We start from the raw sequence: 26456 nt of genomic DNA on the forward strand, positions 1-26456 counted from the left end.
ATAGAAGAAATTGTAGGAATAAAGGTAGAAGAGGCACCAAAGGTAGCATTACTCTCACTATTGGAAGATATAAAATGTGAAAAAGAGACTAAAGAATTGATAATAAATTTGTTGACCGCAGCAAGGCTAATGATTTCTAGGAATTGGAAGATACAAGGTGTTTATAATTTGGAAGAATGGTATAAGGAGGTATGGGATATTGCCATAAATGATAAATTGACCTGCAATATTAAAGTAAGGAGGGGTATAATGAAGGTAAACGATTTTAATGGAATTTGGAAACAGTTCCTAACATATGTGTTTTCTGGAGGAAGAGGGATACCACCGCCAGAAGAAACTTTAAGATTCTGGAAGCAAGAATGATCCCGAGGGGTGGGGGAGCACTTGTTGTTTGTTTGTATTCTGTATATTGCTATATATTATATATTATGATTCATGTATGTTATGTATGTTAATTTCTTTTTAAAATAAATTAAAAAAATAAAATAAAATAATAATAATAATAAAAAAGGATGATTTTGTGAAATTAAATAGTAACTCACAGAGATATGAAACGTTACCCTGACTCATAGGGGAAAGTTTTTTAAATCAAGGACAATCATTAGTCTTGGAACTTCTGAACTGACATTGGTGAATATGCCTGTGGCTAGGATAATGGCTACATTAAACAATCTCCTATATTGAAATGTGCTGCTCTTCAGATCCAATGCAGAAGAGATGTTTTCAAAGGTGATGTAACTTAACTTAACCATCTCTTTTCCTGGTCTCACACAGTAGCCACACTTTCATGTAGGAACATATGTGTAAATTTCAAGAGATGGCACTAAGGTGCCACCATCATGTCATACTCTGACATCCCCTCCATATCTCAAAGGTACATTTTATTGGAATATGTAGTTAATGGGAAAAAGTAGTTCTTTTTAAAGAAAGGTGCAGCGAATATTGACCCTATTCTCAAATACCTTTTCTGTTCTACATCAGAAAAGCTGCACATGACTACTCATGCAGAGTTGTTAATTCAAAGTCTGGTTTGGGGTACTGTATATGAAGTTCTAGTTTTTCAAGCCTAAATATTCTGATGTTCTGCAAAAGGTTTGCAATTTTTCTCATGTGCAAAATCCTAAATTAGTTAATATTTATAACGTTTCTTTTTTAGCTGTTAAAATCTGTACTACTCTGTGACCATGCAAAAAGGCCGCAAGAACAAACTGATACCCATGGAACTAAATAGTAAAGCACTTAAAATTCAGAAAGACAAATAATCCTATGACATTTAAACCCCGATTAAGCCCCACAGTATAAAGAATGTAGGCCAGGCCACAATTAAAAGATCAGAAGCCACAGCTGCAGTATGATCAGTTTCTACTGAAAAGATTAAAAATAGAACTTGCCATTAGGATAGGACAGTATCTTCTAGACATTTAGTGTAATTTAAAAACTTTATGTACCATGTTCAACAGAAGATCTTTTATTACATAGAATTTACACTGCATCTCACACTATTCTGTTCTTAAAATGTTGCAGCAATAATCTTCATAGCTACTCTCCCTTTTTTACTTCCATTAATTTAGAACAGTACAGGTATATTTATGGAATCCAGTTTATTGCTATACTTGGGTGGGGGAAAATCCCTCAGAAACCAATGGTTTTCCAGGTAGTGGAAACTTTATGCCAAAATGAATAAATTTCCCTAACAGACAACAATTGATTTTCCAATAGTGAATAATTTGCAGTTCCGTCATCTCATTGGGCAGATTTTAGATAAAGAGAACAAATTCTAACCAATAAATAATACATAAGCAACTTGATTAGCCTCTTTATTAAAACCATTCCAAGTTAGATGAGGCGCTAAAAGACAATACCTCTTATAGTTTGGTTTCCCATGAACTGCTGAATGGCCTGATGTGATAAATTTGCATAGTCTAAAGGACAAAAAGAACTGATTAACTGAAAATTTTACAATGCTCCTAGATGCAGTTACTACTGTACGTAAAGAGGTACTCTGAAAAATACACATAGGGAACTTAATCATGATCCTTCAGAAAAAAATGGTTTTAGAATGTAAGCAAAAAAAGGACTTTTTTATCCTAAAATACATTGTAGGAAGGGGAAAAGGGGGGATTATTATTGAAAAGGGTCAGAAGGTTACCTGTTTGTTTCTTTAGTCAAAATGCTCATTTGATGTTAGAATAGTAAGTTAAATACCTTGTTAAAGAAAATATGACAAAAAGCTTGGAGGTTTGGGTGCTTTTTTTAAAAAAAAATGTGGACTGGCTTTAAACTGGCAAAGAGTAAATTAAAAAGAATGAATGAATATTTGGTTACATATTAATTCAGTATGATTTTGTAAGGCCTTTATGAAATGTAACCTGATTCAAGATCTTGGAATGATCTTGGGTATCGAACAACCAAATTAGAATTGCATCTTTCTGTGAATGTAGTTAAAACATTTTCCTCACTTGCATGCATTGTTAAACTTTGAAATATGTTATCTGTGAAAGATGTAATTACGTCTACCAGTATAGACTAAAGTAAATCAGGGAAGGTAAGGCTATTAGTAGCTTCTTGTCAGCATTAGTATATGTTAACTGTAATGTCAGAGACCGTATGGGTAATAGTGTGTATACTGCATACTTATACTCATGTATTTCCAGCCCCGCATTATTTTGAAAACAGGCTGCTACCTTATAAAGATTGATTTAATCCAACATGGCTCTTTGTAGCATTTTGTTTATTAAGTATAATTGCAATCTTTTAAACAAGAAACCTGCACATGCCACAAGGATAAAGAATCCATATTAGATTAAATCAACATTTTATAGAATATAGAGTGGCTGACCATTAAATGCCAGCCACTGATAGTGGTGCCTTCTGATATTGTTTATAGAAAACTGCATTTATTAGAACATTTATGATAATAATCAACCGGCATGATTTTTACTAGTTCAGATCGAGCTTGATTTTGTCTATCACTTGATGTATGCTTCTAATGGCATTTGAAGCCCAGTTTTCTTTTTTATTTTTTTAGGATACACTCTTTATGCATTTATCTGGGAGAAACATAGTAAAGCATTAATTTAAATGAAGCATTTGCAGGAGTGTGTTAATTGGCTTGTTTTATTTAACCTGTTTTGGGAATCTTGGTTGAAAAGGAATATAAAAAACATTCAAGACAAATATTTAAGAGGTATTTAGAGTTGTCCGATTCAAGGAAAAAAACCCATATAGATTTAAGAAAAATGTCTGTGCCAGACCAGGCCTTAAAGTTAATTTATAAATGTGTTTTTACATTATTTATTAATAGTAAGAGGTAATCAATATTGCAAATAAAAGATATTCTGCACAATAAACACATCATTTTGCAACAGAGTGTTTTCATAAATATAATATCAATGAATGTAAAATCATTTCCTTGTTTCTAGAAGTATTTTTATTGTGGATACTCAAGAAAGGTTTAAGCCTTTATCTGGGATCTTTGGCTATTAAAACAGGTTCTGTTTGCCATTCCTATCCTCATTGTTTAAATACAGTTCTTCCACTTGAAGAATACTGCTCAGCACTACTGTTTAGTTCTGTGATTTGCACGACCTTTGTCAGTCGTGTTAATCCTTTTTCACATGAGAGACTGAGACCGGTCTTTCAGAGAAGTGATAAATTGCTTTTTCACATCAAAGGACTCTAACTTTTCCCTTTCACTGGGATTCACTGCAGAAGGAAAAGAAAGTCCGGAAATATAGAGATGCAAGAAATATGAAAGCCTGAAATTATCTCTCAGTCTTGTCTGGAACTAAGAATGATTCAAATTTGGGTGATTTGGAAAAAAAAATAAGTATGATGTCTACCAAATTGTTCTCCTATGCCAATATTTTTCCAGAAATGTGTTGGGTTGTTAACTCCTTTAGATATGCTGGCTGGGATTACTGGGAGTTGCAGTCCCAAATCATCTGACAAATCTGGGATCAATAGTTTTTTCCCAATCGTAATAATTTTAAGGTGTGCTGGCTAGGGGGAATTCTGAAAGTTAAAATTGCCAAAGTTGAGAAACAATGGTCATAGGTGACCACTTGGGAAAGGCCTTCTGCTTTCCCCAAATTATCTGGATAACACTAATGAAAATTTAAGTTAATCAAGCCACTTATATATCTAGACATTAATATTCACTAAAATACTTGTTATACTAATAGGATGACCTTGTGAAATATCGAAGATTGCATAAGTCTTAAATTCCAAAGTTTAGAACTTACACATTTTGACTTAACCAGTGTAAAATTGTTCCAACTTTCTAACTATAGGCAACATATTTCTCAAATCACTCTATAAATTGTAGTCAGAATTTAGTTGCTGTTTTTTTTAGAGGTACATTTCAACATGTATTCAGTTCGTGCATAGCACTTCTTGAATTGTGGAGATTGTTATCAACACACACACACAAAAATTCAGCTGAAAAAGCACAGGAAGGAAGAAGTTAAAGAACCTCTATGTCCTGATAGAAAAAGAAAGATTAGTTATTTTCTGAGGACAACTGATTTAATTGGCAGGAATTTACATTTTGTTGCCATTCTTTGTCAACAACTTTGACCTATCCAAGTTGGAAGAACCCAAACAAGTAAATTGAAGGGATAGGCTGTGGAAATTTATTGCTCAAGAACTAAGAGTCATAAACCTAGATATATTTTATTAATGCTATTTCCATGGGTCTATGATTAAGATATGCAAGTACACAATTTCAATTGCACTGAAAATATGTGAAATATTGAGGATCCTGAAAGTACCTGGAAACCATGTCAAACTCAAGATTTCTTTATGAAAAGCACTGAAGACTTCTCCACTTCTGGCTGCACACGCTTCATTGTATGTGGATGGTTCATTGTACATGAACATGTTTATGCACAAACCAAAGTTCTTAAAGCACTTATAGGATCACTGCTCAATCTGCCTTCAACTATTTGCACCTAACTGCCTGATATCTAAACACAATGGGGAAAAATAAAAAAAATCCAATCCTTGTTCAGTAGTGATCTTTATAGGGAGTCCTTCACTTATGACAATTTATTTCTAACCAGTTAAAGTTAGGATGGTGCTGAAAAAAATAGACTTACAACTTGTGCCTAAAATTATGGTTACTGCATCACACCCAAAGTGCCTGATCAAAATTCAGGCACTTTATAGCATGCTAGCATTTACAATCATAGCAGCATGTCAATTTCCTCCACTTGCCCATCTTCCACTATTTATGGCCCCTATTCTGATTTAATTATTAGTATTTTATTGCATTTTATCTTTGCAAGCTACATTGAGAGATGCTGACTGACCTTAAATGAAGTTACTGAGCAGATAGTTCGTAACTCTTGCTGCTTACCTTCCAATGGAGCAATGTACCAGAATTTAGGGAAGCACTGAGATGAGTTAATGGAGTTAATTTTTTCTCAGTCCAATAACTCTTTAAGGCAGGGATAGCAATATGGTGCTGTCTACTTTACAAGTCTCTGCTATTATATTGTGAAAACTATTGTCTATAATATTTGGGGACAAAGATGATTATATCTGGTTAAAGTAATCAAGCAACACTGTATCCATCTCAATTGGGTATACATCAACAATAAAAACTGAATAGAATAGTTCTGGCCAGTTGTGTATGGACAGTGAGTTCTTTCTACTTTAGAATTTTCCTACTTGTAAAGAATATGAATATGAATATGAATAGGGTAGATAGGTAGGTAGACAGACAGACAGACAGACAGACAGACAGACACAGACACCTTAAAGAAGCTGATCTAACATTGACAGGTAATTAAAAATTTGATCCTAGTTCACATTTTTTCAAATACACCTAATTAACTATTAGTTAATTATAGTTTTTGTTAGTGATTTCTCATGCCTCCATCATATATTACTGAATAGAGGAAAAAGACACAAATATTTTTAATGACTGCATGTGAATTTATTTGCGGAATTACCCATTCATTTCAAAATATAGTAACTTGCATTATATTGCATTTTTTTCACAGAAGAGCAGCAACCATTCAGTTTTAAACTTCTAAAGCAGCAGAGCAGCATTTATGCAACTGGTTTTACTCTTTCCAGAGGCAGAAGATTAAAATTCTAGTTGAATCCAATCTGGGCACTTATAATAATCTTATTTTATTATAATTATCTTATTTTACTTACTCTGCTCTGCTGTTATGCCAAGAACAACTAGAAATTGAAACCATTCAAACATAGTAAAATGTACCTTTTTGCCCATGACGACTGCTAAACTTGTCTCCAATTTCTGGGCGCCTAGTTTGCCTCAGCAATATTTTGATTAAAAAAGCATCTTCTGCATTGGAAGATATCATGACCTTTTCAATGTACGAATCAGTTGCACCTTTGTAACTAATGAACAGAAAATGTACATAGTTTAATTCAAGAAAAAGAAAGGCAGCTGAGTTTAATTAATACTAGACATCTGCAAAACAAGTTTACAAATTTCAACTCCAAACGACAATTTTACTGCTTCATGCAAAGTTTCAATAGTGAAACCAACTGCAAAACAGCTATAGCAACTCAATAACAATAGGAATGGTAAATGAAGAAAAGTTTCTTTGCCCATTTAGTTTAAGAATGAACATGAGGAACTTGGATATTACAAAAGACTGAAACAAGTTGAAATCCAGCTTCTTTATAATATATATAATGTGACATTATCAAGAAAACTAAACATATGAACCCTTTTACTAACTACGGTAGTATGCCTGACATGACCAATTTCTATTTTCTTTTCCAGAACTAAGCATTTTCTACTGGCTCTTTGTTTTCTGTTGCTTTTAAAAAATAAAATAAGGTAGCATGTCATACATTACTGGCACATCTTTATACTGCGATTGCTGTGATACGCTGCTCCCTTCCAGAGGAGTTTGGGTCACCGTGGGCATCGATTTATTCACAAGCACTTGCTTATTTTCTACTTTTTCACCTGTAAGTATATGAGGAAATAATATGTTTACGCCCTGTTTGAATTATTTTCATTATCCTCAAATGGTGAAAGGGGTGGGGGGGGGGGGGGCTGTGTTATAACCTGAGACCCTAGGCCTCATCCAAGTGCCTTATTTACGCTCCTTGGAGTCAACCAAGATCACGTCACCAAAATTTGGCAGCAAAACACTGAAAAATGAGGGCCTGATTTTTGAGAGGTTGCTAAACCATCCAGTATATTCCATGAATGTACATAATTAAACAATAACAACAACAAAAAAGCTTTCCATTGAATCAGGTCACTCCTCCTCCTTATGCTATGGGACAAAGGCTACAGATTTGGGATTGAGTTTAACAATAGCAAATGAACAAAAACAGAAGTTCAAACTAATAATGCTTATAATAAAGAAAACAATGTATACCTGGAGAGCAAATACCATCAGCATCTAAAATTTCATGCCGCCAAATCGGTTTGCGTGTTCCCGCATCCAGCATGGGCCCCATTACTTTATCAAATGTTTGATTTGTGTAACGCTTGAGAGTACACTTAGCATTTTTGTATACAAGGCACCTTCCAAAGCCTCAAAGAAAACAAATATATCAATCAAAACTACTATTAGGGTTATCTAAAATGAGAATCAAACATCCATGACTATGTTTTAAATATACTGCACAAATCCATAGTACAGAAAACAGTTGCTTGGAAAGTTGTTTATGAAACAACGCACTTAATATGGCTGCAGTCCAATGGACTCTTTTCAAGCTATTCAATTATACTGATTTCATAATGATTTTAATACGGCATGAACCAAAATGTATTGTTAGAAATGGAGTGGCTTATGACAATGAACTATTATGTCATAATAGCAACTTCAAGGTGTCACAAGACATTTATAACCTTTCATTAAAATTGTAACTTCAAAGGGGTTAAAACTTAGTTATAGCTACATTTCAAAAGAGCTAAAAATAAGGATTTGTTATAACTGGAGAATTAAATGACATGTATATTTCTGAAAGAACAACATTACCATTTTTAGAGTAAAACATCTACATTTTAGAACAAACTATCTTATGTAATTTAACAGGTTTAAAGAATGATAAAATGTAACTGATTCCCAAATTTGTTTAAAAGATCACAATTTAACTAAAGAATGATCTTTATACTTATGGACAATGTAATCATATTATACCATGGTGGCAGGATTGTATATTTTATTTGTGTATTAGTGTATAGAATATATTAATAAAAATTATATATTAAAAAAAAAAAGAATGATCTGGACTATTTTGTAAAAAAAAATCAAACCCAAAACATTAATTACCCTTAATAATTTTCGGCTGCAAGATTCCAAAATAAAAGCATATAAAAGTGCTGCATTTCTTTCCTTAGCCTTCACTGGCTTAATAATTCCTAAATTTGGAAGAATGCTTTTTCATAAACGTTATTTCATAAACGAAAAGTGTTTTTTCTTTTGAAGTGATGCGTAGTGTATCTGTATCGTTTGGCCGTACGACGTAATTCGGGAAAGTATTTGATTTCCCCCCTAATGTTACTAGTCTACCAGAAAGAAAACATTTTGCTTTAAATCATGTCTGCTATTGTTTTAGGCAAAAAAGAATAAATTAAGTGTGCAGACATTAATGCCAAAGATACATGTCCAGCAATACTACTAGTGCTGCCTGGCAACTGGCAAAAGGGCTCTTAAGGATGGGCGAGTGTAGTAGAATGTACTGCAGTACGCAAGCAGTCTGACCACACAAAGTAAACCCAGGCACCCACAATATTATGCCTCAAGCAGAGGAACTGTGTTTTAAATATGATTGATGAGGCAACACTAAAAAGCGTAACATCCAGACAAGTTTGTTTGAAGTGAATGCAAGGAATACCCTTTGAAAAGCACTGAATATGCTTTTCCTGGAAAAGATTTATCTTGGGAGAAGGTGCCTGATTGGCATTGCAGCCTAATGATAAACCACAAACATTTTTGCTTTCTTAAAAACGGGTAGCAAATTTATTATTAACCACATTGATTTGCTATGCAATTTAACAATAATAATTTTTTTTGGACCAACTAACCGGTAATTTTTCTTGGAGCATCATAAAAAATCCTGATGGTATTCAAGGAATACAGGTAGTCCTTGATTTAGAACAGTCCATTTAGTGACTGTTTGAAGTTACAACCACATTGAAAAAAGTGACTTCTGACCATTTTTCACTTAGGACAGGGATGGGCAAATGTGGCTCTTTTACAGCCTGTGGACTTCAACTCCCAGTTGAATTGGGAGTTTGAATGGGAGTTTTTTTTAAAAAAATTGATTTATATGCCACCCTTCTCCAAAGACTCAGGGCGGCTTACAATGCATTAAGCAATAGTCTTCATACTTTTGTATATTTATACAAAGTCAGCTTATTGTCCCCACAATCTGGGTCCTCATTTTACCTACCTTAGAAAGGATGGAAGGCTGAGTCAACTTTGAGCCTGGTGAGATTTGAACTTGCAGTAATTGCAGACAGCTGGTGTTAATAACAGTGCTTTAGTCTGCTGCGCTACCAGGGCTCCTGTTGAAGTTGAAGTTCACAGGTTGTAAAAGAGCCACATTTGGCCACCCCTGACTTAGGACTATAGGTCACGATCAAAATTCAGATGCTTGGCAACTGACTCAAATTTATGACAGTTGCAGTATCCTAGGGTAAAATGGGATCCTCTTTTGTGACCTCCTGACAAGCAAAGTCAACAGAGAAACCAGATTCACTTAACAAAGATGTTACTAACTTAATAACTGCAATGATTCACTTAACACCTGTGGCAAGAAACATCGTAAAATGGGGCAAAACTCACTTAACAACTATCTCACTTAGCAACAGAAAATTTGGGCTCAACTGTTGTCCCTGTATTCATCTCTACTGAAATGTCTATAGGGTTCAAATGTTACTGGTTTTCATTATTAATGGAAAAGCAGTATTTTGTAAAGCACGATTAAGCCAAATGTAAATGTTTAAAAGTCAGATGGCTAGTTTATTTCTGTTACAATAGTAAATCTGGAGCTCCCCTTAAGAAGCATTTTCAGCAGCAATTTCTCATTCACTCTCATTCTTGAAAAGTTATTATACAAGAGTTCAGTTGAGATGTAACTGTAATGTTATTATATTAAAAACAGAATTTCAAACTCTACCCATAAAGTGAGCCCACACAAATACAAGACAATCAGATTTTGAGCTACCTGCTTTTTTTCCATCGGCTCAGTGTTGATTTTTGTGATGCGGTGTGTCAGCTAATGTGATCTATTATTTCAAATATCACAAGTGTGGCTTATCAATTTAGATATCACACCAAATCAGTGTGGTTTCTCAATTTAGATATCACACCAGTTTTCACATACTGTACTATACAAATACACCTAAACATGAATCGTGGTTTGTCAATTTAAACATCAAAATTGTGATTACTTTTCTTTATTCATAGATGTGAACTGTTTATATTGAACTGAAGCAAGAGATGTAACTATCATGTTAAACAGAGACTTCCTACCTCGGTCTAAGGAAGCCTTGTTTAAAACCAGAGCATCCTCAATGTCATAACCACTGTAACTCATCACAGCAACCGTGGCATTCTGTCCAGCCGGCAGTTTTTCAAACTCAATGAGTTCTATTGTTTTTGTCTTAACCATTGGTCTTTGCGGATATGCTAACAGATACATAAGGGTATCAATCCTATTCCTCTGATTGTAGCCAATGGTACCTGCAATTAAAAAAAAATATATTCTTAAGCAAACTTGGTAGATGCTTGATTCTACCTATTTACAACCTTAGATACAAAAATGTGGAGAAATCGACAGAAATAGCAGCAAATATTTTATGCCATCTATTTCCTTGGTGTTCATTTTAGCTGAGAGCTAATTAAGTGAAAATATGCAATACCCAATTTTCCCCACACACTTTTTACACAGAATGCAAATTATAGTAGAAAGTTCTCAGTGTAGGCTTCAAGCAGTTTTGAGCCTCTACAAATTTTATTTCAAGAATCAATTTGTCTTTGAGTTATTCTTGAGTTACATTGCAATTGCTATCATAGTTTTTTTACTAGATGCTTTTGAGGAGTAATCTAGTTATAAATACAACCATTGTTTCAGTGTACAAAATATAATGACCACAATATTGAGATTCCTTTTTACAGCCTTGAGCAGGAAATAATTCTTGAGACTCATAAATCGATAAACAAGATGTACTAAACAGGCAAGTAATTCCTGTGTATCTGGAATATGATTAGTATTATCTCAGCCTCATTATTACCTATCTGATTATTCAGATAAGCTGCTCATAGACTTGTTGAAAGAAAAGTCAATTAAAAAAAATACTTAAGTGATCTTCCATCTAGAAATATGGTTTTATTTCTATTTATACCCATTGTATACCTTCCAACATATATCATCAGAATTTCAGTTCATCTGGTACTCTCTGTGTTATTTAAGATCCACGGATCCGCCTAATTTTTGCTAAGCCTCAAGGAAGACATTTCTCAGGCAATGGAAGTATTCAAATAATCAGAATGGGGCAATGCTGAGTAACAAGTCCTTTCTTCTCGGCAGGGAGCCAAAAGACTATCTCAATAATCCCAAATTCTTGACAGCCCAGGAAGTGACTAAATGGACTTGAACATGTATCTCCCAGAGGACAATACAAAGACTGTTAGTGGCAGCGGGTGGGGAGGGACAGGCAGAGACAACCATAAGGGAGGGCTGACACTTTTAAAGAACAAACGTATTTTGATGTGATGAATCACTGTCCAGACAGATTCAAAATAGCCAACTCATAAGTTACAGCACCAAATGTAAACTGTGCAGATGTGCCTGAAGTTAATTTGTAGCCAATCTAGGATTATAAGAATTGAGCTTCCTATAGGCACTATGTCTATGTCTGTATTTTTTTTTAATCTGGTGTTTTGAATTATAACTTCTTTTACCATAGCCAGCTGGTGATTATAGGAACTACAGTCCCACACATCAACAGGCACAGAAGGGAAGATGTTCAGAAGGAAAAAACAGTCTAGCCACTATTAGCAAATATTCAGCACACAACTAGATGTTTAATGTGTATATGGGTTTTTTTTAAAAAAAATAGTCCATTACATCTCAGCTTTAGAACTGTACTTTTATCTCCTTGCTCATTCCTCAGGTGCTTGCAGTAGCACACAGAAACAAAGCCTTTAACAATAATTACTAAAGATATTCAGCAGCTTTTGTATTCCCATCGTCAGCAGCAACGTCAGAGGATTGTATCCAAGGAGCTAAATGTGCAAGACCCTGGGTCAAAGCAGCTGAATACACCAACCTCAGAAAACACAGACAATGAATTGCAAATGACACTGAAAACAAAATGAGAAAAAAAGACCTTCACACAGAAAAGTACAAAAGAACTCTACAGATTCTGAATTGGCTTTCTGTACACACTGATCCTGCTTAACTGTGTGTGGTAACTAACCAAACCTTCTGAGGCTAATAGTCCTAAAATAGATTCTCCTGGAAAAAAAGAAAGCATGACAAAGAAACAGGATGCAATTAAAAGAAAAGGGATGGTGTGTAAAATATTTTTAAAACGTTTCTAATGTGCTGAAGGGAAAGAATATGTATTACATAGGGGTTTTGCCTATGTAAAAAAAGATTATCTAAGATACTTTTATTCCCCCTCCCCCATCAACTGAGAAGCAGCATTATTTGGCTATATATTATACTCACTGAATTTATGTGACCACCAGGAATGACACCCTAACCGAATTTCACGGTTAATGTTTTAAGCAAATTGTAATGGCAACTTAGGTTCACTGAGAAGAGCCTTACTGAAATAAATGAACGGTGGCAAGAAGATTCTCTTCATCGGTTGCAGTTGCTGCAGAAAAAAATCCCTGCAGGTGTTATTTAAGGACCGGTGAAATGTCTTCATAAAGCATTTGTTTTGGGAGATGGAGAACAAGCCAGGCTAAAGCTACACAGCAACATGTAATTTGCAAATAACAGATGGTAGGTACGTGACAGTTTGCTTGCCATGGTGAAGAACTGGGAATCCATGTGTTACACAAATGTGTAATGTATAAATAAATGTTGTGCAATGCATTTGAGCCACACAAGCTCAAACAAGTATTGGTCATCCAATTCTGAGACTGCTGCATTCCCCAAAAGCCTTGTGCACAGCAGTCCTGTGGTCAGCCAATGTTTCTGCTGGCTATGTGAAGCAGTTATGCGCCCACATGGGCGCAGAGACAAAAGACTCATGGGAAAAGACTTCGAAGCCCTGAATGTTCATTCCAGGGGGGGTGTCCTCAAAACTTCAAAAGGAGATGTTTTGTTTTTGGCAAAATGGTTTACAAAGCACCTATTCAAATGCTTTACACTGTCTTAATGTATATTAACAGGTATATGTCCATATTAGTTGCAATGTATGTGGGCTGTAGGGGCCAGCAATATATATATATATATATTTGTATATATACAAGTGACCCTCTCTTATGCTTATTTAAAAGTGGCAAAGAGCAGGGAAATCACTGCTGAATTGAACATTTGTAGGAAGTACAACAGAGCTATGATGTGAATTTCTTAGCCATGAATTCTGGAATTCTGTTTTAATAATGGGGCTTAATAATCTCACTTAAGAAATAATAGTTGATGAATTGGGGATTTCCTGTTTTCTGAAAAGGGTAATAACTACATTACCCTAAAAATAATCTTGATAATTTAGTGCTGATAAATGAAAACAGCATGTCGCAAAATATCTCTCATCAATTTTTTTATCTTAGCCTCTGAGTACATTTCTAATTTTGTTTTTTAAAATAGAAAAGCATTGTCAAAAATTGGGGATATGAGAAGGCACATGTTTTCAAATTAGAGTATCAGAAATATTTAACAAAGCTAAGGGAAACTGAATCTGGGATGAATGAAATAACTATTTTGATCTGAAGGCACAGAAGTCTTACCCATAGCTTGCTTTCCCATAGCGCACTGGTAAGTGTTTCTTGGAGACTGGTTATGATGGGGATATGGAATGAGACCAGCACAGACTCCAAGAAGAGTAAAAGGTTCAATCTCCAAGTGTGTTGTCTCTCTAATAAAGGAGAAAAAAAATATAGCTAGATTTCTTAAAGTTAAAATCACATGGTTACATACTTAGAAACTGGACCTGTGAAGTAACAGTGCCCCCCCACCCCCAATGGCTTTCTGGAAGTAGGTGAAAACCCAGCTGTTCTGAAAGACCTTTGGATACTAATTAGATCCAATGGTAACGTACCAAACAAATGATGAGTTTGACAATTGTAGTACCAAATGAGGAAAACAGGTTTTAGATTTTATTGTTTTAATTATGTTACCTAGTCACATAAATGTTCTTGAAGACAATGTTAATAAAGAAAAGAAACTTCTTTTTATGTCCCATATACATCTGGGTGTACAAAATTTCACCTTTTTTCATTCTTAGAATATATGCCCAAGGAGATTAAATATCTTCTTGCTCCAATTTCAATGTTATAATATAAGGTTTTAATGATGCCAGAATACTTACTTATTGATTGTATGTTCATAGAGTGCAATGTTGCAATCATTTTCCTCATTCACATCCAAATATTCAACAAGGCTTTCATGTAAAAAGTCTTCAAAATTCCTGAATATAAAATATTTATTTTTCAAAACAATGTATATGCTCATGTAATCCATGTGCAAATGTGCATAAAAGATAAACAAAAAACTAATACTAAAGCAAAGTGAAAACAGGATTTTCATATAAATGAATTTCCACACACAGATTTCTACCTTAAATGGAGTCCAGAATAACTTAATTTAGTAAATTTTAACCAAAGACTCTGACTAGCAATAGCTGTCCAGAGGTTCAGGTAGAGGATTGACTGTCCTGGAGATGCTAAGGACTGAACCAGATTTGGTTTCCACAAGATTATATGCCTTACTCATTTAGCCAGGTGCTTCCTTCTTTAACTTTTGTGGTGCCAATGAGTGCATTTGAAATGGGCACTCTCGCCACACTAATGTAGTAGTGGGCATGATGATCATAAAGTACCCATATACTGAATGTCAAACGAAGTATTGGACTGCAACTATCTACCATGTAATTTCTTACAGCAAGGAGATGCAGGAGATTCATTATAGGAAATAGCCCCTCTGCATTGAAAAAAATATCTCAGAACACAACTGCATCACTAATCACTATAATTTTTTACTTCAAAGAATGACATTTTTGGTGCCATCAACCTATTAGTTAGCCCACAAAGCTGCATGAGCTAATGAGCAGAATAGCCTATACAAAAATCCTGTCAATCAAACCCATGTTTTGGCTAACAAAGAGCTTGATTAGCCAATGTGTGAACCAACCCCTCCTGAAAATCCCTTTAGTCTAATCTACTTGCTGGCTAACATGGAGCTGAATTAGCCAGTACATACATGGCCTGATTGAAAACCCATTGGCTCAGTCTATATATTGGCTAACATGATGTGCTGTTAGCTAACCGGGGATGGGGACGGAGACGGATGGACGACACACACAGTAGTCAGGCAGCTCTTTGTTTTCTCAACCTCAGATCACTAGCTCTGTGCAGAGCTCCGATGCAGCTGAATACACTGCAAACTCTTACATCAGTGCTGCTTCACGTTTATTTCTATATATTTTAATTAATGATATATAAAAATTATTTGGTGGGGAGGAAAATTTAGTGGCTCCGACTAATACCATTTCATGAGTCAGTTTGAAGGCCCAGAACTGAATGGTAGCTTGTTGATGAAGAGCATAGAAATATCTATGCTTAAATACTGGATTGCAAACATAGGAAATGCTGTTTATTCTTATTTTTATGAACAGATAGATCCTAGTAAAGGAACCATGATAACTTGCTGAGTTGTTTACCTATAGCCTTGTGCAAGTTCTTCCATATGCTTTTCTGTTACAGCGGGTTTTTGCTTCTTCACAATAATGTAGGGTCTAGATCATAAGAAAGAGAGTTGACACATTATGTATTTTATTATCACGACATTTCAGAGATGAAATGAAGATCTTGTTAACAGCAGAAGTTAGCAGCATGAGGAATACGATAGGGAATTACAATTAGAGTGGACTGAAGCAGAATGGATCCTAAAGATTTAGAGCCTGTATACTCAGTCTTAGCTGACTGCATACATTATGCCATTAATAAAAGATAGACTACTCTTGTAAATATAATGTACAAAAAAGTTCAGGAAAGAAAAAAAGAAATACTTATCATATACAGAGAAATGACATACTGAAGGAATAAAGGGCTTCCAACTGGCATACACAACAGCTTTCATTGTAATATGGAAATAGATCTGCACATACTTTCCATTGCCCTTACAAAGATATTCCCAATATAAAACAGGAAATCTCATGCAGGAATTGTATTTATCCATATGGTGGTTCATATTAGGCTATAAAGTTTGAAAGGTAGATGAACTTAGAAGGATGTACCTGCAACTCAATTATTGGCATTTATTTTCAGTTACAGCGATCACCAGGAGGTACCACTGGTGATCAATGTAACTAAAAACACAACTCAGGACAAACCACACAACTGTGTAAAAGTAGGAAAACTGCCCTTCTCACCCGCTAATGTGTGTGTGTGTGTGTGTGTGTGTGTGTGTATGTGTGTGTGTGTGTACGTCATGAGAACATGACATAATGTAACATTTGTATTATTCTGTATTAATGTGCTCTGACAGCAGGCAGGCTATATATACCATTCTGACAATGCTTTATGCTTATTTTCTAATATATATATGGCTAGCATATATATGGCTAGGGAATGCATAACAGGTCTCCGTTTAGCCTTTCTATCAATAATTGCAAATTTTTTTTAACATTAAGTAGAAAAGTAATATATTTTAAAAGAGGGAATGGCTATAACCCATTTAGCAAATACTTTACTATCACTTATTTCTACATTTAATGTTATCTAATTTTATAAACTTTAAAAGTATAAATTAAATATGAGTGAAAGTCTCTTGAAGGAAAGAGTAATGTTTTTTTTAAAAAAAGGAAATGACATAATGTAGAGCAGGGTCTCCAACCTTGGCAACTTGTAGACTTGCGGACTTCAACTCCCAGAATTCCTCAGCCAGCTTTGATTAAAATGCTAACTGAAAGGTATGTTCAGTTAATTCATACCAATTTGCTACTTGGTGGAAATACATTTATTTAGCTTAGATGGTAACAATATTAAATCTATCATTCCAGGGAACCAAAATAAATTCTGCAGTTTTCAAAGCTAAAAAATAGCTTTGAAAAAATAAATTATTGCATTATTCTGTAAAGTTGATTTTTTTAATCATTTCTGATTTTTTTTTTAAAAAATGAAAATTAATGCTTTAAATTGGCAACCTAACCTTTCAAAGGCTTTTTATTATAAACATATAAGAAAAGTTACAAAGAATGGCATGCCCAGTTAGACATCAAGAGTTGTTACTACTTGCACATAATTTCCAGTACGACCTAAATAACCACAATATTCCAGTTCAAGCAATCAGTTTAAGAGCTAACACCTGCTTTCCAGATGGAAGTGGAGATCTCAATAACTACAATAGGATTAAAGAAGAAAACCACAGCAAAATTGAAAAATTAAGTAACACTAATCATACAACATGATACTTTTAAACAGCTGACATGTGCATCCCTTGAGTTCCAATTTATATGACTGGCTTGTTGGTGAAGTGCCAGCTGCTTGCCAATCAACTTGTAGAGTGCACATGTGTCTAAAACTGTTTTTTGTGAATGAACTGAACAACTTGATAGTATACTTGGAATGGAATATTCTGGTGCCGTGGCCTGGGAAAAGCATATTCAAAATTCTTACCTACATAGCCTTCCACCATCACTAGAAATATACACACATCTGTCTGCAAGATTTGTGGAGATTGAAACAAATTCATTGATATAGCCTGCTCTACGCATTAGCCGGAATGTGTAGACTAGTTTCTGATGATCTCGAATGACACCAAGGATGTTACCTGTTCAAGCAAACAAGTAAATGATTCTGTAAATGTTACCATCATTTCAATGGATAAAGCCAAATGTTGGCTTTCTGTGTAATAACAATCCAAGTTGTTATCAGCATAGTTATGAAATGTTTGATCAATTTCTATTCCGTCCTGGGACATAAACATGCAGCAATTAATAGTAAAGTCAATGCATTTTTCAAGAAATTATAGTAGGTAATTCAACTGAATTTCTGCTATAATTTGGATTTGGACCAGTCATTCCTAGAAATAAAATGGTAGCAACATTTAAAGCACTGAAATAAAATGATGCAAACCTAAAAGAGAACAATTTTCATATTGCAACAAAAACAATTTTATTATCTTTTTGTTGATATCATTATTACTTCTAAGAACTTCAATATGGTCTCTCTTAAAAGTAAAAAAATATGTTTCCTGGTAAAATCTTGCTGGGTTGGAACTTTCATAGTTATAGCAGATGGAGGGAAAAAGCTTTATTTTACCCTTCTTCTACCATTTCTACACATTTTCCCCCAATTGGTATTTTCCAGATATGAGGGATTGTAACTCTCAACATCCCCAATCATGTATGTATTTTTCTTAAAACAATTTCACACTCTATTAAATGCACTTTAAGTATTTATTGCATATTACCTGGGAGTATTTTGCATGAGAAACAGTGTGCTGAAAATATGTCGTAGCAGTATTGGGATCAGTGCACAATAATTGTGCAGGTACAGATTTTACAATCTCACATCTTGCTCCTGATTTGTCAACAGTGTTGAGGGTCTATTTCCTGCCATAATTGTATTTAGGTACTTTTTAAATGTGGAAGTTGGGTTTCTAAAACTTTGCCTCATGTCATAACTAACATAAAAGATTTAGAATCATGCTCATTGTATGAAAATTGTATCTCTATAATGAAATATATTACAGATTTATAAAAATTGGCTTCCCCAATCAACGTTAATATGTAACTTTAAATGTTACATTTATGCCATGGGATGAACCATCAAAAAAAGAATGCAAGAAGCATTCTACTTGGCACATATGCACTCTACAGTTCCCAAACTTTGCACAATGCACAGCGTATTCACAGAGGCACCATGGGATGTTTAAAATTCTCAAAGGAAACTGTGATATTCAACATTGGTCAGACACGACAAGAACTACTAGCTTGAAATAGTTCAGTTTTGGCTTAGCAGTGCTGTGAAAAAAATTACTAGGATTCTAACTGAAATGACAAAGTTTGGGAACCTTTAATTGCACTGTTAACATACACAATAACACATTCAAAAATCTCATTTTCTGAAAAATTATCTGATCAAGTCTTAATTATTATGAGGACACATCATTTATACTAATGTTTAAACTTCTAGTATCCTGTTTCACTTGGATTAAAAGTAGTAACATACCATTAAGGAAAACAAGAAACACGTTTGGATATGAAAGTTCCTCTCCACACAGAAGATTTACATCTTCTACTCCAAGGTTACCAGCTAATTTAATAATAGGGCCATCTTCCATGTCAGTAGTAATGTGAGTCATCAGTGCTAGGTTTTTAACCAAGCCACAGGCCTGATGAAAACAGAAGTCAATTAAAAAATTATAAAGGAAAACAAGTATATAAAATCAATTCATATAACGAAAATACTAAGAGATAAATTTAACAAACATTCTGCTTAGGTGGCCATCAAATATGTTATTATGTATCAGACATATTAGTATGTAATTTTGTGCAGTATATAATGTCAATATTTATGTTTGCAATTTTAGCCACTGTTACTTGGTGATTGCTATCAGAATTTGGCTGGTTAGTGGCAACTAATTCCAGGTTATATTGGAAAAAAAACACAGAATAGAATTCATAATTTAATCCTAGAAAACATAAGTGACATAACTGATATTTATAGCTTTACAACCATACTTGGAATTAAAATTACAACTTTTTTTTTGGTTTATACCTATGAGGGCTAGTTAGATCGTTTTGCACTAAACAACAGTTTTGTTGCAAATTGCTATCAGGAGAATGTATTTATTAGCAATTTGTTTCCAACAATTCAAAGTTGTCTTTTTAAAGAGGATAGCCAGCCAAAAGAATTCAAGGACATAAAACCATCAATCAAAATTGAGGAAAAGTTTAGAGCATGAAAATAGCTATGAAAAAGGTTTGCTGAATCATGGATATTCCAGGAGGACTTGTTTAATGGCATGGAAGCAGTACAAGTTATTGCATGGAGGTGATGCATTGAAGAGGTTCTCCTCTTCATTTTGAGGGGAAAAGACAGCAAAAAAGGATGGGAATAGGCAAAGGCAGTACATCCATATAATAACCTGTGAAGTATAACGTAATATGACAAGGGAAAGTGCATTAACCCAATGGATCTTACCTCTCCTTCAGGAGTATCTGATGGGCACAGCATTCCCCACTGAGATGGCTGCAGAGATCGGGGCCCACTCACTTTCCTGGTCTTTTCAAACTGAGAAGAAATCCTTGTCATCATCCCCAAAGCAGAGATATAGGACAAGCGTGACAATACTTGAGTCACACCTTGTCGATCCATCTTGAATCTCTTCAGTGACCAATTCCCCTAAAGATAAAGAACCACGTAAAACTGGTCAATGCTTCAAACAACCTTTTACATTTCTAAACAGTATCAATTTGGAAAACATGGTAAAATGGGTCCAGATTTTCATCTATCAGGAAAATCTAGGAAACTTTTTTGTATAAATGACAATAATCACGCTGTTGGTCATGTGTTGAACTTCAGCATACCAAGATTTTGCTGCAGATTTTGATCGATTGTTTGTGCAGGCAAATTTCTCAATTGTTTAAAGTCCATTTCCATTTTTATTTGGCATTTTGATTCAAGTACTAAGGTGAAGAGATACATAAGCAAGACATTTCTCTGTTGGTAAACAACTGGAATGGTTGGAACAGCCCAATACATTATTTATTTCTAGGGTGCATTATAATAATACATTTCCTGGACAGGATCCAGATTTAAATCACAGAATTTTAAAGTGGGAACAGGTTTTTTAAACAATTGAATCCAGTTCCCTACTACTTAGTGCAAGAATCCAAATTAAAAAATTAACAATACACTTCCCTTTTCTTAATAACTGGTACCATGGTTAAACTGTTCTTAACTTCAGGAACTTTTTTTAAAAAAACATTCATTCAACTTAAAACTATTATATTAAGTCCTGTACACTGTTACAAAGAACAGATATTGGCAATAATCTAAGAACATATCAAATAAACCAAAGTAGTTAAAGACAGACTTTTTTTTTTTAAATAGAGAGTTATAACGTTAATTAAGTAGCTTGGAAACAGACACTAATCACTAATCTTTTCTGATAGCAGAAAGATAATAATCTAGATGCTAAATTGTTCTGTTTGGAGTGAATATTTAATGATTATGCTGCCATACCTTAAAAGATCTTCACACTTAAGTCAAGAAATTAACTGGATCCGGTGATATACTTTGCTCACATTCTCAAGAAAGACATCCAACAAAATATAGACAACACTTTGAACACCTCCATCAACTGACAGAAACGTATTGTACTGATAAAGGAGAATATTTGTAGCTCGGGGCTGAAATGATGGATCCTTGGTGTTTTCTTGCAAACGTTTCATTACTCAAACTAGGCAACAGCGTCAATGATGATGAGATTACCTAGTTTGGGTAACAAAATGTCTGCAGGAAAACAACCAAGCTCAGAGAGCACCAAGGGCCCCTCATATACTGTACTTTCCAGATGATAGAAACCAGAAATGGATGAACTGTAAAATGATTTACAAATATAACACAGCAAGCTACTAACAATTCTTCTATAAACAAATCCAAGGAAGGTTTTGAATTAAAATTGGAAAAAGAAGCACTGTGCAATATGACAGCCTGTAAGTGTTGTGGCCCGTCAGCGGCCTGTGCAGATTGTAGCTGATTCCGACAACGAGGAGGCTGGTGTGGTGCTGCGCCAGCAGCCTGTGCAGCTGGTGCTTGAGTTGGAAAGTGAGGAGGCTGGAGAAGATGTGGTGCCAGAGGCAGGGATTCAGCCAGGGCCTTCAGAACCTTGAGAGGCTCCTTTAAGTGAACAGGACGAAGAGGAGGAGCCTCTTCTCAATGCACGGGCGCGTAGAGCTGCCAAAAGGCAGGAGGAGGTCGCCTCGAGAGTAAGGCTTAGGGCTAATTGGCCACTCCCTCAGCCTATTTAAGAAGGAACGCCGCTTGCAACAAGCTGTAGAGAACAATTTTAGTTCACTCTCCTTTGTCTGCAAAATTGCTTCTGGGCTTTCTGCCAAGTCTAGTAAGACTGTGATTACCTTATCTTAGAATTCTGGTAGGCTGTTAAGACAGTTTATTAACAGCCTTTGGTTGATAAAGACTAAGTTATTGGAGTAAAATAAGTTTTGTATAGAGTTTCTGTGTGCTGCGTTCTTTAGGGTCTGTAGCTGGGGCAGAACAGTAATTTGCACTGAATCCTGTCACTTGGCTCATGATATCTCAAGGCTGTCCATCCAAATGAAACACTTACGGTCGAGATGGCATTCACCATACCGTTGGTGATCTGATCTTGCCGCATGTGCTTAACTACATCAAACTGGGCAGCTCTTTGCTTGGGGATTACTTGGTCAGCGATTTTCTTCAACTCAGAATTGAATTTTTTGAACAAGTCTTCAAATAGAAGGGACAGAAGCTGCAATAAAAATTTAAAGTCATTAATTTACAACCCAGGAAATGTTGAAATAGAGCGATGATGCTATCATATTGTTTATCCAATATTTATGAAAGGAGAAAACAGAGGGTCCTTCCAATTCTGTGGAGTTTTCATTGTTCCCTATCTAATAAATTCCTTCCAACTCATTTTACTTTTTTATATTTAATTGTCACTTTTTTTAAAGTTGGCTCGCTAATTTGCCCATTCACATGCAGTGTTTTTTCTACTGATACATTTTTTTTGGGGGGGGAGCTATTTTTATTTAAAGCTATCTAACATGTTTCACAGCAAGGTAGCCAGAGATTAAACACTGCTTTTCATTCTTAGCTTCTTCTCTTGTCTCTAGAAAACAGCTCCATTCCAAACTTTGCTTTTTTTTTTTTTTTTACAATTCTAATTGTCAGGAAGACTAAAATACAGTTGCTAGTGCATGCCAAAAATGCAAGTTCCCAGCATACAATACATTGTTAAGCACCAAACAAGCTAAGTATTTAAACAGGCCCTGTTAAGACATTCTGGAATCTATTGCATAATTTAATTCCTGCAGGGAATGAGTCTGTTTTAAAACTGTCTCCATTTTCTTAGAAGTATTAGCAGAACTCTGCCCCTTTTGGCAAAAGGCCAAGCATCTACTTTACTTTCCAAATTAACATTTATACTGATTATATTCATCATCTTTCCATCATTGCATCCCTAATAGTTTATAGAAAACACTGGCTGATAAAGCTTCTTTTGGTTCAAAATCTAGATCACTCTGAACACGCAGCAGTTGAAATGATTTACTATTAATTGTGCATATTCCAGTTTTTATAAACTGCACTCTAAATATAACTTTAAAGAAACAACTGTTAGAAGCTGTTATTACTTTGAGTTTCTCGTAACTTCTGAATCTAGATATCACAATATAAATTGCAATAAACTATAAGTGATTATTTATACTCGTAATGGCGTCACACAATATATTAGCAAAACAAACAAATCTTTTCATGTTTTATAGTACATTCAGTCACTTAACTATCCAGTTACATAGCAGTAACTATCCAGGATTTCATACAGAATTATTTCCTAAATCCTACCTGATGATATATAATCCACTATATAGAATATATAATAAACTTTCTATAAATTTTTACTAACTTCAAAAAGATTTCCACTAACCAGAGTATTTTCTTTCTGTTCCAATCTATTCTAAAGTCAAAGTGACTTTTTTTTACTTTTGTTTATTCTAAAAGGGTTTATTTCTAAGAGCATGGCAAAGATTCATGATATGCTATTTTTTAGATCAAGAGTAAGTGATTAAATCCCAGTAATAATAATCATTAAATTTTCATTGCAAGCACAAGGCCTTTCAAAAAGAGGACTGGGAAGTAAATTATACCCAAATGTAGTTGAAGGTATAAGGGAAAGAAAGTGACAGTTCATCAATTGATTTTCAAGGAAAATCCTGAGGAAAAAAAAATTAATAAAGAAGTTAAGCTGCTGAAATAGAATTTCACCAATTAGCTTAATGTCAGAGAATTCTAATTAGGCTCCTTGAGATTGCCATTTACTGTTTAAGGCTTTAGAGTGCCAAATTCTCCTTTTCACACAAACTGGTTGCAAAATTAAAGACATTAGGCAGCCTTAATTATATTATCAGAACAGCTGGGATTAGTCAATCTCTGAAGTCAAGACGGTTTTCTTTTGTCATAGGGTAGAAATCCTTTCCTTTCCAGGGTGCCGGATTTTGGTGCTGTTCCATATCTCACCCATACAAAGCAAGCTGAATTAGAAAGAAAGAGAGAGAGAGGGAAAAAAATGCCAAACAAACCCTGAGGACAAAGAGGAGGGAAATGCTCAGCAAATAATGAACACATTAAGGAAAGAGAAAAGGTAGGTGAAAAGATTAAGCTTGGAGTCGGTAGGTTTCGCTAACACCTCTGCTGGCACCTGGCCTACCAAGCCTCTTGTGGGCTGAAAAAATGAAGAAAAAGCTCTGTAAACCAGCTTGGCTAGTGGAAACAACTGTTATCTAAAGCTAAAGCACATTTCGTGCTCCCTTGTCCCATGGGGTGTGAAATTAGCTACTATTGTTTTCACACATTTTTATAGACACAATACCTTTTATGTCTTCACATTGTGCAGACTGCTCTGCTTTTCTCCTTAATACAGGATCAATCCCTTTTCATTCAAATTTTTAAGCAACTGAATTTTTAGCCCAGAAACACTGCCAGCTTTTTAAAGGATAAAAGCCATTTAGACGGAAACATTAACTGAAAACACTGAGTAACAGGTTTAAAGTAAGGTGCTTTATTATTTTGCAGATATAATGCAAACATTGTGTTAATAATAGCAGAAACACATCTGCAAGATATATTTTTAAGTTACAAAACTATCATAAATATTAAAATAACTAATAAGGCAATAGACAGATGGTACTATTTATGAAACTCTAACTTAAAAACCATTGTATTTGAACAGAATTGTGGCAAGTTCAAGGTATATTTGGACCTGAAACTGCTGTAATGATTTGTAGCCAAGGTCTATCACAAGGAAGAATAATCTAATGAAAGCAAATTATAGTTGATTAATTTGCTATAAAGTGGAGGGTTAATCAACTAAACACACATAGAATTGTACTTTTTGACTAGTATATTTTAAAAAATAAAATAAATAGTAAAGAATTTTGTAGTATGTTTCTAAAAAATTAGAACAGTTACTACATAAAAGGTAAATAATGTAGAATTCACCATTCAGCACTGCTCAAAAACTTACTTTTTCTTCTTTCATCAGTCATGAAACAGATGGAATTTTATCCACATTAATGTATGTATTGTATGTAATGTATTAATGTATGTATAAACTCAGGAGACTGTGATGACCCGGGCACAAAAACAACATAGCCAGAGAACAGGTCTAACTCTCCTTTATTGATCCAACTTTGCCCCTAAACGTCCTCACGTTTACTACAAGTCCTGGAGCAAAGCTCTCATATGCACCTCCAGCAGCCTCTGGCTGTGAGTAGTCCAGTAAGCAAGATTACGTAAACAGTAACCAAGGCCAGCAGTCCAGTAAGCCAGGTTAGTTAAACAGTAATCTCCAGGCGTCAGCAAGTGCACACAAGGCTCCACAGATTCAACACTTGTTCCCAACAAATGCCCCTCCCACCAGCACCTCCTTACGTTTCAGTCCCCAGGTGTGCCTTGTGAAGGTGGGGGGCACTCGCCTCCCTCGTAGCCGGCTCAGTCTGCGTTGTTCTCGCCTTCTCTCTTCTCTTCGTCCTCTAGGATCAGGAGGTGGTCCTTGCTCTTCGCCTGAGCTTTGTCTCTCCTGCTCCTCCCTGTCTGCAAGCCTTTCTAATCCTGAAAAGCCTTGCCCGTACTGACTCTGCCCTTCCTCAGTTTCCTCTAAGGCCAATGGAGCCGCCCTCTCGATCTCTGTTGGCTCTTGTTCAAGCTCATCTTCCCCCGCAGATTCAGACACCGATGGGGGCATGACAGGAGACCTTTACTTTTAAGTGTACTTGCTCACGTTTGGGATGTCCTTCCTCCCACTCCTGCCCCTTAAAGAAGATGAAAGACAGTTTTGTCCTTTTTGCATTTGTCATTTCTTTTCTGCTGAATTCCAGAGCCACCTCAGCATATATCACGCAAAGGCTCTCTCCACTCTCCACTTGGGTCATATTGAGATAAACACCTTATCTGCAGCATTTATCTCTGCATTTCAAACCGGGAGGGGGGGGGGATAGGCAATTTCTATGCCCCATCTGTAAGGGAAGCAGCCAAATAAAATATGTCTTCTTT

General features: G+C 35.1%; 1 protein-coding gene across 1 annotated transcript in view; it reads right to left on the reverse strand.

The window, feature by feature from the left end:
- POLR3B (RNA polymerase III subunit B) overlaps nucleotides 1-26456 on the reverse strand; it is a 71008-nt gene that overhangs the window by 23817 nt on the left and 20735 nt on the right. The window contains exons 12-22 of the mRNA XM_070948023.1: nucleotides 22492-22653; nucleotides 20340-20540; nucleotides 19365-19527; nucleotides 17808-17961; nucleotides 15851-15925; nucleotides 14501-14599; nucleotides 13920-14047; nucleotides 10485-10694; nucleotides 7377-7535; nucleotides 6838-6955; nucleotides 6233-6375 (exon numbers count right to left, since the gene is read on the reverse strand). Coding sequence (XP_070804124.1) covers nucleotides 6233-6375; nucleotides 6838-6955; nucleotides 7377-7535; nucleotides 10485-10694; nucleotides 13920-14047; nucleotides 14501-14599; nucleotides 15851-15925; nucleotides 17808-17961; nucleotides 19365-19527; nucleotides 20340-20540; nucleotides 22492-22653 — 1612 coding nt within the window. The remainder of the gene's footprint in view (nucleotides 1-6232; nucleotides 6376-6837; nucleotides 6956-7376; nucleotides 7536-10484; nucleotides 10695-13919; nucleotides 14048-14500; nucleotides 14600-15850; nucleotides 15926-17807; nucleotides 17962-19364; nucleotides 19528-20339; nucleotides 20541-22491; nucleotides 22654-26456) is intronic.

This window comes from Pituophis catenifer, unplaced genomic scaffold, assembly GCF_029215685.1.
Source record: "Pituophis catenifer annectens isolate HBS135680 unplaced genomic scaffold, rPitCat1.0.hap2 SCAF_7, whole genome shotgun sequence".
NCBI classification, from domain to species: domain Eukaryota; kingdom Metazoa; phylum Chordata; class Lepidosauria; order Squamata; family Colubridae; genus Pituophis; species Pituophis catenifer.